Here is a 12781-nt window from a genome sequence, read left to right as displayed (position 1 = left end):
ATTACTCATTTTAGCCCTGTGGAGGTGTAGAAAACCAGGCCAGCTGCTTCATGAATCCATGTCACACTCGTGCAGGGGCCATGCCTATCTTCTCTGTATTGTTCCAAGGACAGGATACATGCTGCCAGAGGAGACTCTTTCAATACTGCCATTTTCATCTTCTCGATCCCAGGCATAATTTCTTCCTCCTTGTTTACAGAAGGCACGATTCACCTTGGTCCAGGCCCCTGTCCCTCACCATTGGGGTTCCAATGTTCAGTTCTGCCTACATTGTAAAGTAGCCTTGTACTGGCTCTGTTCTGCACTGCCATGCAGTAATGATTCATGCAAATGAAGGACATTTCTGCTGGTATTACCTTTGAGCGGAATTGCCACTTCTACAAAATCTTTCTTGGAGCATTTATTGATCCAGTCATTGTGAACAAACTCATGTGCAGAAAAAGGGTAGAGGACTTCTTTTATAACAATTTTTTCCAAGAACCACTCCTCTGATTGAAAATAAACAGAACATTATTAATTTATACTTTTTAAGCAACAAAATTTTCTGCATATGCAACCATAAGTTTCTATCTTTAGAAAACCAATAAAATGTTTTCTTTTACTGGACTTCTTAAGGAAATAAGACTTCTGAAAATATATTGGCTGTGTGAATATATGTTTCTGTCTGTTCCCCTACACTCCAAAATATTCGACAAAGTGAAAATGTCTTTAAGTTTTTACAGATCTTGTGAAATTAAACATAGGGATAGATTTGATTTAATGGTGTATTAGTGTCCCAAAGGATGGAAAAGCTTCTGTATGAGATCTCTAGACACAAGTCCCCCATAGGAAATTATATTATCAATGTCCTAAAGGAAAAAGGATCAGGATTTCTACCACATTAGCCATCAGAAAATCCACTCAACACAACTTTCTTTCTGGTGACGTTCTATGCTATCTAATAAGGCACAAACTTCAGCTGAAGGTTTTCTCTTGCTTGAGACCATTGTGTTGATTGTCTGGAAATAAACCGTTTGAAGACTCAGACCTCTGAGTCTTGGTAGACTTGGTTATACTCCAAGTCTTGGAGAAGTCAATGAAAGTTTGATCATGCATTTTAATGTTACCATCTAGGAAATATATGGGAAATAGTCTCCAAATCAGTTTTTCTGAGTCTGAGTTTAACCTACAGAGTCATCTTACAGTCTTGTTTTTTTGACAAAGATAAAAGCACAAGAGGCTCAGCTTATCACGCTCTGGAACAATCTTATCTCCGTTATCAACATTATCTGCAGAAGTAGGATATCTGTAGAATCTCTGTTCTGTTGCCTCTAAAAAACAATGGGCCAAAATTGTAGCCAAATTATTGAAGAAAATATCAATTCACGATGCACCTTGCTGTTGCTATTTATTTTTAAGAACTAAGCAATTTTCTTTAACTCCAACAGCTGCTGTGGAGTCGGAAGGAGGACAAGAAAAAATGCTGCAGGAAGTGCAGCCTTTTTATCTGTCACTCAACCTCATATATGCAGAATCCCTTAAAAAAGAATATATTTCTCATGGGTTAGTAGAAGAAAAGCTGAGGCCAGAACAGCCTTTCTTCTGTGTTCCACTTCCCAATCTGATGAACTGATTTTCTGTTCTTATCTTTACCTAGAAGCATTTAGTCCTGAAAAAAAATTCTCTGTTAAAATGAAAATGTCCGTCATCTAAAAACGGACAGGAAGAAAAAAAAGTCAAAAATTGCAAAAGCATGATGTCATATTGCTTCCTGTAAAACAAAAGCTTTGTTGACTGTACTCATAAATACATAGTAACTTTTATGGAGAAATGTTTCACGTATAATTATACCATTTTACATTGTCACATTTCCTAGGAATCCTTTGCACAGTTTAGGAAAACCAAGCTGGATACTTGATGTATATACTCCAACAGACATAATGAACAGCAGAAAATGGAGAGCAATTTCAAATTTTCTAGAACTTTTAAAAAAACACTTGTGATTTTTAATCTTAAATTGAAGACATTTCTGAAGCTCTAGGATCTCCTAGATCTGATAATCTACATTATTATTACCATACATTAACTGAAAAAATAGCTGACCTTTTTTTAGACTCTTAAATCCAACAATAACTTGGTTCAATTTGCCAAGGTATACTGCTTTGATTTTGAAGACATCCACCTGTAATATGAAAGTAATCAAAATGATATTTCAGTTAAACTTAATACGTATCTGCTTTTGAATATGTATCAGTTTAGCCTTGCGTGTCTGGTCATTGTTTTGTATCTCAATGGAAGCAAATTTATCTCATTTATGCCATTCCATTGTCTTTGAGTTCATAATTAAACATTACGTGCTATAACTGATATTTTCTGATCCAGTTAATATTATGAATTATTAATTTCAAAATACTGCTGTATTTAATAGGAAGTAATTTTTGGAAACATCAGATACACACACTCGCAATAAAGTGCTCATTTCTAGTACCTTTATGGACTGAAATAACCAAATCAGATCAATTACTACTTGTATTGAAAGTTACTTTGATCCAGAGCCTAAGTCCCAGTGAAACTGATGAACAATAGTTGTCTAATAATTCTGAAAATCTGGAGCAATTTCATTTTCAGTAAAATACACAGTTAATTTAGTGGTAATTAGGCAGGTAAATGGGAATTAAGTGAATAGTATCTGGGGACATTTCAACCACTGTGCTATTGGGATAAGGATTTTTCATTGAAGCCATCTCTATAAGAGGTCAAATTTTCCACATAAACCAGACTTGCATGATGAATAGACCTCGTGGAATCTTCCCTTTTTTCTCTACTGTAAATCTTCACAGTATATTCACCTTCTTGCATATACATGTTTGTCTTTGCGCAGTCATCTTCCTTCATAATCAATGGGAAAGCTCACATAAGTATCCATACTGACACTGGGGACACACATTGCTTAAAGTGTGTACTTGCTGGCTTTTTTGAACTGGGCCTGAAGAAATGAGGTTTGGAAACATACTATTCATGAATGGATTTGTGTACTCTTTTGGGAAACCAGCTGCGGAATATAGTCTCCACAAGTAAGACTGTTTTATTTCTTGTGACTTCATGACCTATCCTGTTGTAGACATAAGCAGTTGTCTTGGAAAGGTTGGGTTGAAAATGCAATTTGCAGACAAAAGTTGGGGACCAATTTGGGGGTTTGAAAACAAACAATTAAAATGTTGTATTGTTCCCATAGTTGCTGCCAAGTACAATGACATACAAAAATTCATGCTACCTGTGAGAACCATATTGATCACAAGAGTCATGTAGAAAAAAAGAGCAAAGACTAAGAACAGAGAATTAGGCATTTGAGGGCAAGTTGGAGTAAAGAAAAACTGTGAGAGAATGAATACCCAAACAGCTGTTACTCGAAATCTTTTCTATAAGAAGAAGATTAGGGTGCTATAGCTCAGGATATAGAAAAGCCCTTTAGAGTTTCAGACGAAGGATTTAGCGTCCTGAACAGGCCCATTCAAAAACTGACACAGAATCTGGATTATACAGAAAAAATCCTTGTGAATTTGCAGATGAGTTATATACTCACTGGAGTGAGTATTCACAGAAGTAAATTGTATTGTTCACATATTTTTCTCTACAAGTTTTATGTTTAAAGAAAATTTAACATACATTCTTACAAAATAAAAATGAAAAAAAAAGCTCAGGACAGTTCAGTTTTTTGAAAGAAACAGGAATCAGTCCCTCTTTCAGTCTGTATTGATACCTTATCCATTGTGGCAAGCAGTCTTGCTGTTCAGATTTCTCTAAGGTATTATCTTTAAGATATATTATATATCACTATTATCTATATCACCAAAAAGATTAATATAAATTTCCTACATTACTCCTTAAAGCCAGATGAGCCCTACTATCCTGTCATTATTATTTTCAGATTTATTTTGTGGAGTCTAGGCTAGCAGTTTGATCAGTTCTTAACGAACACAACATTGGGCACACATATTTTCTTCCACTTTTCTTTCTTCTAAGAAAATACAGGAATGCAGAGGACATAATGACTAACAAAGATTTAGTTTGGTTTTCATACAAAAACCATTGCGTATTCTACAATCTTTAGAAGTGAAAAGAGAAGCAGATAAAATAAACAGAGGCACATTCAAAGAATAAATGAAGCATACTGCAAGCAGATTTCTCTAGATTTCTACATCAGAAAACAAATAATCTGGGTTGGCTGACAACAATGAAATACTCCCTCCTGCCCTCCCCAAAAGAAGATTCCTATGTACTTTGCAATGATTTTATGATTCCCTCAAAACAAAAATAAAAAAATCTTCCAAACCTAAACTCAGAGCAAACAGTAGGGTCTAGTAAAGTATCTGCTAGACATTTCCGTTTGATCTGAAACAGATATTTCCTTTTGATCTGAAATTTGTTTTAGTTCTTTGTTCTTATGCCAATAACTGCTCCAGGAATTACTCTTCTAGGAAAAGGCCTTTAAGCCTCAAAAAGCAAGAATATTTTTACCATGTTTAAAAGCAATAAGTAGGTGGAAGAATTGGAAACATGAAAAAATAAAACTGCTTGGAACACTGACTTTAGTGTTCAGAAAAGTTAACAAGAAAAGGTCATGGTCTAAAGTAGGTACAAAGGCAAGATATCCTACAGAAATGTGACCAGTTCTATCAATCAGGCTTATTTTAACAAAGCTCTGATACCTCCCTGGCCTTAAAAGTCTGGAATATTAAAATAGAACTTTTAGAGTATACTTAGTCCAACTCAAAATTACTTCATCAATTTAACCATTTCACTGTTGCACAATGCTGATGATGCTTAAAAGCAACGTTACCTATGGAGACAATCCCCTCCTAGTTACAAGAGAAAATTATGTCTCTATGTAATATAAAATATTAGTATTTTTGATACTCGTCCATGAAAGGTTTTATGTAAACATAAGTTTTAACAAAAAGACATTCACAGATTCAGTTACATTTTTCCTCGTTGTTTTACCTGCCCTCTAGCAAAAGTGATCAGGCTGTTTCTCGAGTTAAGCCATCGTTTCCCTGAGTCACTCTTTTCTCCTTGTATACAAAGATAGGCCTCACCAGTGGCATCTGCTTTCTTCAAGTCTCCCGTGTGCAAATGGATTTCATATTCCACAACTTCAGAAAAAATACACATACAAAAACAAAAAGTCAGCAGGAGAAAATGCTCCTTGTCTTCTTGCCCAACATCTGCATTATGTACCAATCCCTGGTAGAAACCATTGCAAATTTCATCTGGATCCCATACTGTGCCACAGAACAGAGAGCACAGGTCTCTTCAGTCCTGGTGACGTACATAAGAAAAACACATTCCAGCTGCGTAACTCCCCGTTTGACAATCCACAGAATACAGATTTGTTCTGCTCTGACACCGCTCCCAGAAAATCAGCACTACTGGCTGCTGCTTGTGGCACAGGATCTCTTGTGTATGCTCCCTTCCCCTAAGGTAGGGAATCCCTTTCTAAGAAATACCTCATGTTTACATGCTCTTTGGAAAGTCTAAATTCTGCTCTCTAAGGCTATTTACTCATATTTCTTTGTTCCTTCCTTCCCTCCACGTTTATCAGTTACTCCTTGAAATGAACTGGGAGCTTACACTTATAAAGTGGCTTAGAAGAAAGCTGGGACCTGATTGTTTTAAGCTTTAAACTCATGTAATTTTCTCCCAATGAATGAACACATCAGGACTGTCAAGCTTTTTCACTAGTCAGACCATAATTCTATTACAATGTTCTTGAAGTTAAAACAAGTTAATGTGAAACAGAAATAATGAATTAAAAATTCTTTCATCAGCTTTAATACATAAATAGAAAAACCTCTTCATATTTTGTATCAGTCTCCAAAGAACCTCCCATGTGCTGTATAATAACCCACAAATACAGATCAGCTAAGTGAAATTTGAGTTTAAGGGAAAGCATTCCTGATTTTCTCAGCTGTGGTCATAGTATGGCGATTAGAAGAGACACCTGTGGCCACTATGTGGAGCTTCTGCTTCCTTGCCTCTTTATGATGCAATATACAGGGGAGTGATGTGGATGAGACCACATTGCATTAATTCTGAAGAAATTTCATGGAAAACTCCTATATTCATTTTTTAAATGACCTTTTTTACCCCCTAAGTTTATCATGGAAACAAGGAAACACTTAAACAGAAGCAGGTCATGATCTCAATATTCATGATTAATTGCATCATTTTAACAAGGAGCCCAAGAAAAATAAGAAGGGTTTTTGGGGGTTTGTTCTTTTTTCCTCCTGGCATTGTAAGTCTGCTCTTACTCAGATTACAATAATAAATCTGTGCTCATTTGTATAATGCTGGTGCTGTCACTTCGGGAATCTAACTTTGGTGGCTATATTAGGAATATGATCTTTATGTAGTCAGCAGGGAAAGGCAAGTGCTGTAGAAAACACCTATGATGAGTTCCCATATATTCTAGGGCTAGACACTAAAAGTTAGGAGTCTAAACTTAGATGGTCTGAATGTTCCTCTGCTTCCAACCACAAGCATCATTACTTCAGCCTAAGAATAAAAGCTGTTACCTTGCAGCAACACAGGTTTGTAAAACACACCTTTCTAATATTTTTCAGAAGGAGGAAATAATTTTTACCCACTGTAAAATGCAAAGTCACATTCGGGATGTGAGTAATAAGCAATGCACACGTACCAAGAATGTATTCAAGAATGCATATATTATCTCTTGAACTTTTTTGTCATAAGCTTCAAGAATGATTTTTTTTTTTTTTTAAGGACTGAGCACCCTTAAAATCCAACATTTTACAAGTACTGAGCTATCTTTGACTACTCCAAACTATTCAGCCCCAACTCCCACAGCCTTCATCACTGGCGCAGTAAAGCAGATATAGAAAACATCTAGACTATGTGACAGCTACATGCTGGAGAAAGTCTTCCAGCCTCACTATGCCGCTTGTTCCTACCTAGGACCTGGCTGGCTGTACAATGTCTGCTTTTCCAGAAAACATGTGTGCAAAGAAGGGAAACGGTGCTTTAGACAGACATGAAATCAAGGAGCAAATAAGAAGCACTTTCAGTCTCACAATTAACGATACAAGCCAGAGAGCACTGAAATACACATTAGTCAAGTCTGAAATAAATATTTCAGTCTAAAATACATCACAGGATACACAAGTATCTGAGTATAGATCTTGGAAACATCTGATATTTTCAGTACAGTTTGCTTCTTGAATCAGATTTATTCCAAGAAAGAAATGGCCCAATTTAGCCAAACTGTACATCCTTTAAAGACATATAATTATGAGAAATTTCTGGTAGGTTTGAGAATGATTGTTAGAACCCAGAAGCTAAGGCTGTCATTTGTTTTCATGCGTAGGTGATAGGAAAACAGGGAGGAAAAAAAATGTGTTCTGAGGATATTTATTTTTAAGCTTTTCTTACAGCTCTTTTCACAAGTTGGTGCTATTCATATTGAGTGTTATAATAAAAGGCCTAAATTCAAATACTGTGATACCTTATGTCTTATATGTCTAAAATAAAAAGGTCACATCACTGGAACAAGGGTCCTAAAGGGTGGGTTTGCATACTGATTGAAAAATTAATATCTAAAAGGATTCATTAAATAATAAGGACTGTGTCAGGCCACTAATAAAGGTGTGCTCATTGCAATAAACTTCTGAAATGTCTTTGTTTCTCTTCATCTTTTACTACATGAGGATGACATCTGAGAAAACCGTTTTTCTGAAAAGTAACTTTATTTCACTGCAGCACTATTTACTTTACTTCAGGGATTCCCCTGGGTTTTTTTTTTTGTTGTTGTTTTTAAATCATTTAAACCAAGAGCTGTGAAAGTACTTGTAATTGACAGCATTGCTCATGTTTGATGATGAGAAGTAAACCAAGAGTTTTCCTAGACTGGGACCCTAATGTATCTCATCCCTTTCTTCAAGGCATTTAAATATGCACTGCCAGGTGAAAGACAACGTAGCTGCATTAAAGTCAGTGTAGCGACACAGACTTGCTCTTGCTGGAGATCCAGATAGTTGAAAGTAGATGAGCTGCCCAGGTGACTCTTTGGCATTTAGCCAATGGCATTTCTGCTTCTTGAGGAGTTAGGATATGAAGGTAAGACTCTATGTCATTCATCTAGACTGGTGCCTTGCCTGTATACCTTGGTTGTATAAGCAGATTCACTGATCATTGATCAAAAGGCTACTTGTGTGAATAAGATCAGAAGAGTTTGGTCCACAGATCTGATCACTCATGTAGGATGGATTAGAAATCACAGTGCTCACAATTCGCTTTACTGGTTTTGTCCAGAATCATTAATATACTTAATCACGAGCTTAGCTTTAATCACACAAGCAGTATTTAAATGAGATACACACTGAGAATTAGAAACATATCTAATGGTTTTGCTGAGTCAGTATTTTCAGCTGAATTTGCTGAATCTATTGATGCATAATTTAAAGCTTAGTGTAGTCACTACAAATATTTCCCATTAATATTCAAAGGTTTTGGATCAGAGAAAGGAATTCCACTATATAAGTGAAACAAAAACATACAAAGTAACCCCTACGAAGGAAGGCATAACACAAGAGATGCTGGGAAATGGGGTAAAAGTTCTTAGGGTGAGTTTGGTACCATTCTCACTGCCAGATGAACAACATACCCCAACAACAAAAATCTACTGAAATACGTTCTTTCAACCTTGCCATTCTTTGTCTCTTCCCAATCATATTTATAAAAGCTCTGTTTCAGATGTAAGCCAACATAGTGCGAAACTGAAAGTGATCACCTAATGCTCATTAAAAAGGGGAAAAAAACATGTATTAAAGATAGGACAGAAGGTGTTGCTTTGAATTTGCCTTTTGTTGTTGTTGTTAAATTTACTATGTACTATTCAAATATAATTTATTGTGATAATTCAGTAACATTTGCCCACAGAACTCTCAATAGCCTTCGAAGGGTGAACAGTTTAAATGATACAATCACTTCCTTTCTGAATGTCAGAGGTATAGTTAACCATTTTACACTATTGTGATTTTAGCTTTGTAATGAAATCAGGCAATGCAGGTAATATTTCCAATGGGGAGGAAACAGTAAGAAAAGCTGTCAGGGAGGAAACGAACTATCAAATGAACTCCTCCTGTTGGAGCTCTCAAGACCTTTTCTCTTAGTGCTCTCCTCTGTAGATTGTCAGGTTCTCCATGGAAAGATAAGATGGTAGAGATGAGAATGCAAATGGAGCAGGGTAGGGTGCTGTATTTCAGTGCTGTTGGATATAGCTGACAGAGACTGTTTTTTTCATAGGCTTCTGCAAAAATTCTACTATACAAAATAGTAAAATAAATAGAAAAAGGCAACATGGGGAATGAGTATTCCAGAGGTTATTGTCATAATTCCCCATTGAATCAGTTTTGTTTTTAAATGAATGTTAGGCAACTAAGAATCAAAGATGAGTAGAGTAGGCAGGGATATTTTTAAATGTTCATTTGGTTCTATGCCAAAAAAATGTTGAAAACTAAATTTGATGCCTAACCCTGCTAATTTACCAGATAAGAGGTCTCAAAAAATTAAAATCACCCTTTCTGTGAAATTAATGGTTTGGGACAAGATCCTCAGTTGATATAGCCACACAGCTAATATGGTCAAGACAGTGGAGCAAATTAGTTTATGCCAGTTGAACATCTGATCTCATTAATCTAGTCAAAAGTACAGGGTTCATCTAACCTACACAACAGAGTGTGGTAGAAAGATGCCTGAGTGAGCAGGAATTTGAATCAGTAAATGTACGCAGAACAGCATGATTCACTTCACCAGCTCTACGCCTGAGTCTGGTTCATACTAGTTTGGTGCCATGCTTGAGCTAATAAGCCTAATAAGTCAAAAGACTACATTAGCTGAAGCATCTCTAAACTACTTTCATTTGGAAGATAACATGAGATTTACCATTAACTTTAATGAAAAAGGAATTATTTGATAAATATGAACTTCTGGACTGAATTGTATCTGGAAGAGTTAAGTATTATGTAGTGACAGACAAGACATTCATTAAAGACATCTCCATAAATGGATGTCTCTTTCAAAGAAATGATGAGAGCAAACACATAAAAATGAATTATTTTTTCTCTAGTAATCAAACTGGAATACAAGGAATAATTAGTATTGGGGCTACAAAGAATAAAACTGATATTAACACTTCCAGTTGTAGATAACTGGAGTCCCCAAAATGGTTTGTAAGAAACGTCCTAGTTAGTGGACACTACCCATGGAATAATTTTTAAGGGAGAGTATATACACATCTTTTTCCTAGAAATTTTCCAACAAAAACACCTTAACTTTCTATTATACTTCAAAACTTAATTGCTTTATAAATCAGGATAATGCTGTCTGACAGTATCTCCATTTGGTTCTTAGCATAATAGAAGCTTTGAGGGGCATTCTAGAAAATTTTTTTGTTTGAATTTCTGGAGTTTTTATATGCAGTTAAACATTTAGCAATTTTGAATTCTGAAAATAATTACCAATACTTATAACTTTCCCCAATTGTTCAATTTTCCCCAATTGGGGAAATAGAGCTTTTTAACAACCTCTAGATTTACTATATTCAGCATTGTACATCCTGCATATATTACATCCAACTTCCAATGTTATTTTGAATCTGACAGATCAAAACCCTAAAATAATAACAACATTTTTTTAGTAAATGAATACAAGGCCACTAATTGTTTAAAATTATGCAAACCCACACAAAACCAGAGATTTAAAAGGTTTTCAGTGTTTTATTTGTTCAAGTTTCAACTTCAAATGCGATGAAATATTTAGGAAAATCTCCATCAATGATAATGTACAAAAGTTCACATGGAATATTTTATTCCTTTTTCTGGGCCGCTTCCGTCTTTTTCTATTAGTTTCTGTTTAAGCAGAACACTCTTTGTACTATAGCCTCTGGCAATAAACCTCTTAACTGTCACTAAAATCTTCAATATATGATCTTTACTATGCCCATCAATCCTCTTTATTCTAATGAGCTGGATAGATGGGAAGCCTGTTCTTAAATAGCTAGTGATCAAGTTATCTGTATGCAATTAGTTGTTCCTCTCCATATTCCTGGGGGGTTGGGAGAAATCACTTTATTATCTCTCTGGCATCATACAATTCATATGTGTTACTAACAGGAGAGAAACATGCAACTTAGTGTATATTTTTGTGGACTATTACTTGCTGTGCTATAAATTTCTCATCAACGTCAATAAAACACTAGTGCAATTTAAATTCTTGGATATCTCTTTGCTGGCTAATTGTAACACATTTTAAAAATTCTATCTCTGTTTTGTAGGGGGTCTTTGCAATTCTTTTATTCTTAAAAAATTTACTGTGTTTCTAGGTCACATACATTTCTTTGTGAATAGGAAGATTCAGGTAATATCACACAGTCAACGATATTTTGTACACATCTTCAGTTGACATAGCATTAATTTGAAGAGATAATAAAACAGTCAAGAGCTAAAACTGGAACATCATCTAACATGAAAGAAGCCAAATCCTATGTTTGGTGTCAGCAATTATAGCATCTGTCAACATCCTGATACCAATGATTTCTGTTTTCTCAGCTTTCTTTTGTGATAAATGCATGTGCAAAACCATCATATTCCTTAACATCAAATTCTTGTCGAAATCCTCACACAGTAATTTAGGCCCAGAAGAGATACACTGGTATTCCAGTGACAGATCCTGACCCCAGTAACAAAAAAGGACTTAGCTTACCAGGCAAAGGCTCCTGATCTGCACAGAGAGCTGGCAGTTCCACACATTTGTCTTCATTAGGGTTGAACCAGCAGTCAAAAGCTAAATTCATCTCTTCCTTTGTGCCTGTGTGCTTCATATGCAGTAAATCTAAGTGCCATGGCTGTTTTAGCTCGCTATGTGGGCCAGTTACCTGAACTTTGTATATTGAGCCAATATCTGCCAGTTCATCCTATGCAAGGAAAAAGAGAAGATGAATGCATCTCATTCTAATTGTGCCAGATCAAACATAGTTGACAGCTGTATGCAACAGTTGAACAAACTTCAGTAGTTAAAGAATTGGGGCAGATTTATAACTGCTACTATTTTTCCCCTTTCTAATCAATACAAAATTGATTTACTAATGTGAATGAGGAGATGGAATGCTTGAGGTTTGATATCAGGGAACGAGTGATGGCAGTCACTGCTGAAATTTGTACACAGAACAAGGCACAGTGTTCTTATATATCACACTGATTCAGTAGACTATTTGCAGGCACAGAAGCTTTAGTCAATTTAAAAATTTTGAACACTATTAGAAAAATTTCTTACAACTTGTAATATAAAAATAGTGCAATTAACTACAAATTTGAAGGAGAATTAATCTGATTTTGAGGAAACATCCAAGAGATCCTCCATCTTCACCCTACATCATGTTTTCATATAGAAGCTGTGCACTAAAATCTTTATATTTACCAGAGGTTCTTGGAAATAACTTAGGAAAACCTTCTGGGTACTCCTCATTTTGGATCATGTTTATGGCCTAGACTAGTCTGCTTAGTTCCTCTTTCATGCAGTCCAGAAAAGAGGAACATCAAAAAACAGCCAATTATTTCTTTAATTCAATCATTAAGTTCAATTTACCTGACTAGTAGGAAGAAGAACCAGGAAACAGTTTCTTCATTCACAGCTCCAAGGCTGCTTTCTGATGAACCCCAAAATGAAAAGTAACATATTTTCATGCACTCTTTGGGCTTTTTGCCAGGGCTCTCTTCACCCCTTTTTT

The 12781-nt window shown here is 35.6% G+C and overlaps 1 protein-coding gene and 1 non-coding gene across 2 annotated transcripts in view; both read right to left on the bottom strand.

The window, feature by feature from the left end:
* RP1 (RP1 axonemal microtubule associated) overlaps positions 1-12781 on the bottom strand; it is a 183254-nt gene that overhangs the window by 52554 nt on the left and 117919 nt on the right. Inside the window, exons 35-38 of the mRNA XM_075495462.1 lie at positions 11758-11968; positions 4981-5132; positions 2083-2161; positions 357-488 (exon numbers count right to left, since the gene is read on the bottom strand). Of these exons, the coding sequence (XP_075351577.1) occupies positions 357-488; positions 2083-2161; positions 4981-5132; positions 11758-11968 (574 nt within the window). The remainder of the gene's footprint in view (positions 1-356; positions 489-2082; positions 2162-4980; positions 5133-11757; positions 11969-12781) is intronic.
* Positions 30-135, bottom strand: LOC142406860 (U6 spliceosomal RNA). Its single transcript, XR_012774738.1, has one exon. It is a non-coding gene; the product is annotated as a U6 spliceosomal RNA (small nuclear RNA).

The sequence above is a fragment of the Mycteria americana genome, chromosome 2 (assembly GCF_035582795.1).
Source record: "Mycteria americana isolate JAX WOST 10 ecotype Jacksonville Zoo and Gardens chromosome 2, USCA_MyAme_1.0, whole genome shotgun sequence".
Lineage (NCBI taxonomy): Eukaryota > Metazoa > Chordata > Aves > Ciconiiformes > Ciconiidae > Mycteria > Mycteria americana.
Note: the sequence above shows the minus strand (reverse complement) of the source record. Positions and strands in the feature narration are given on the sequence as shown.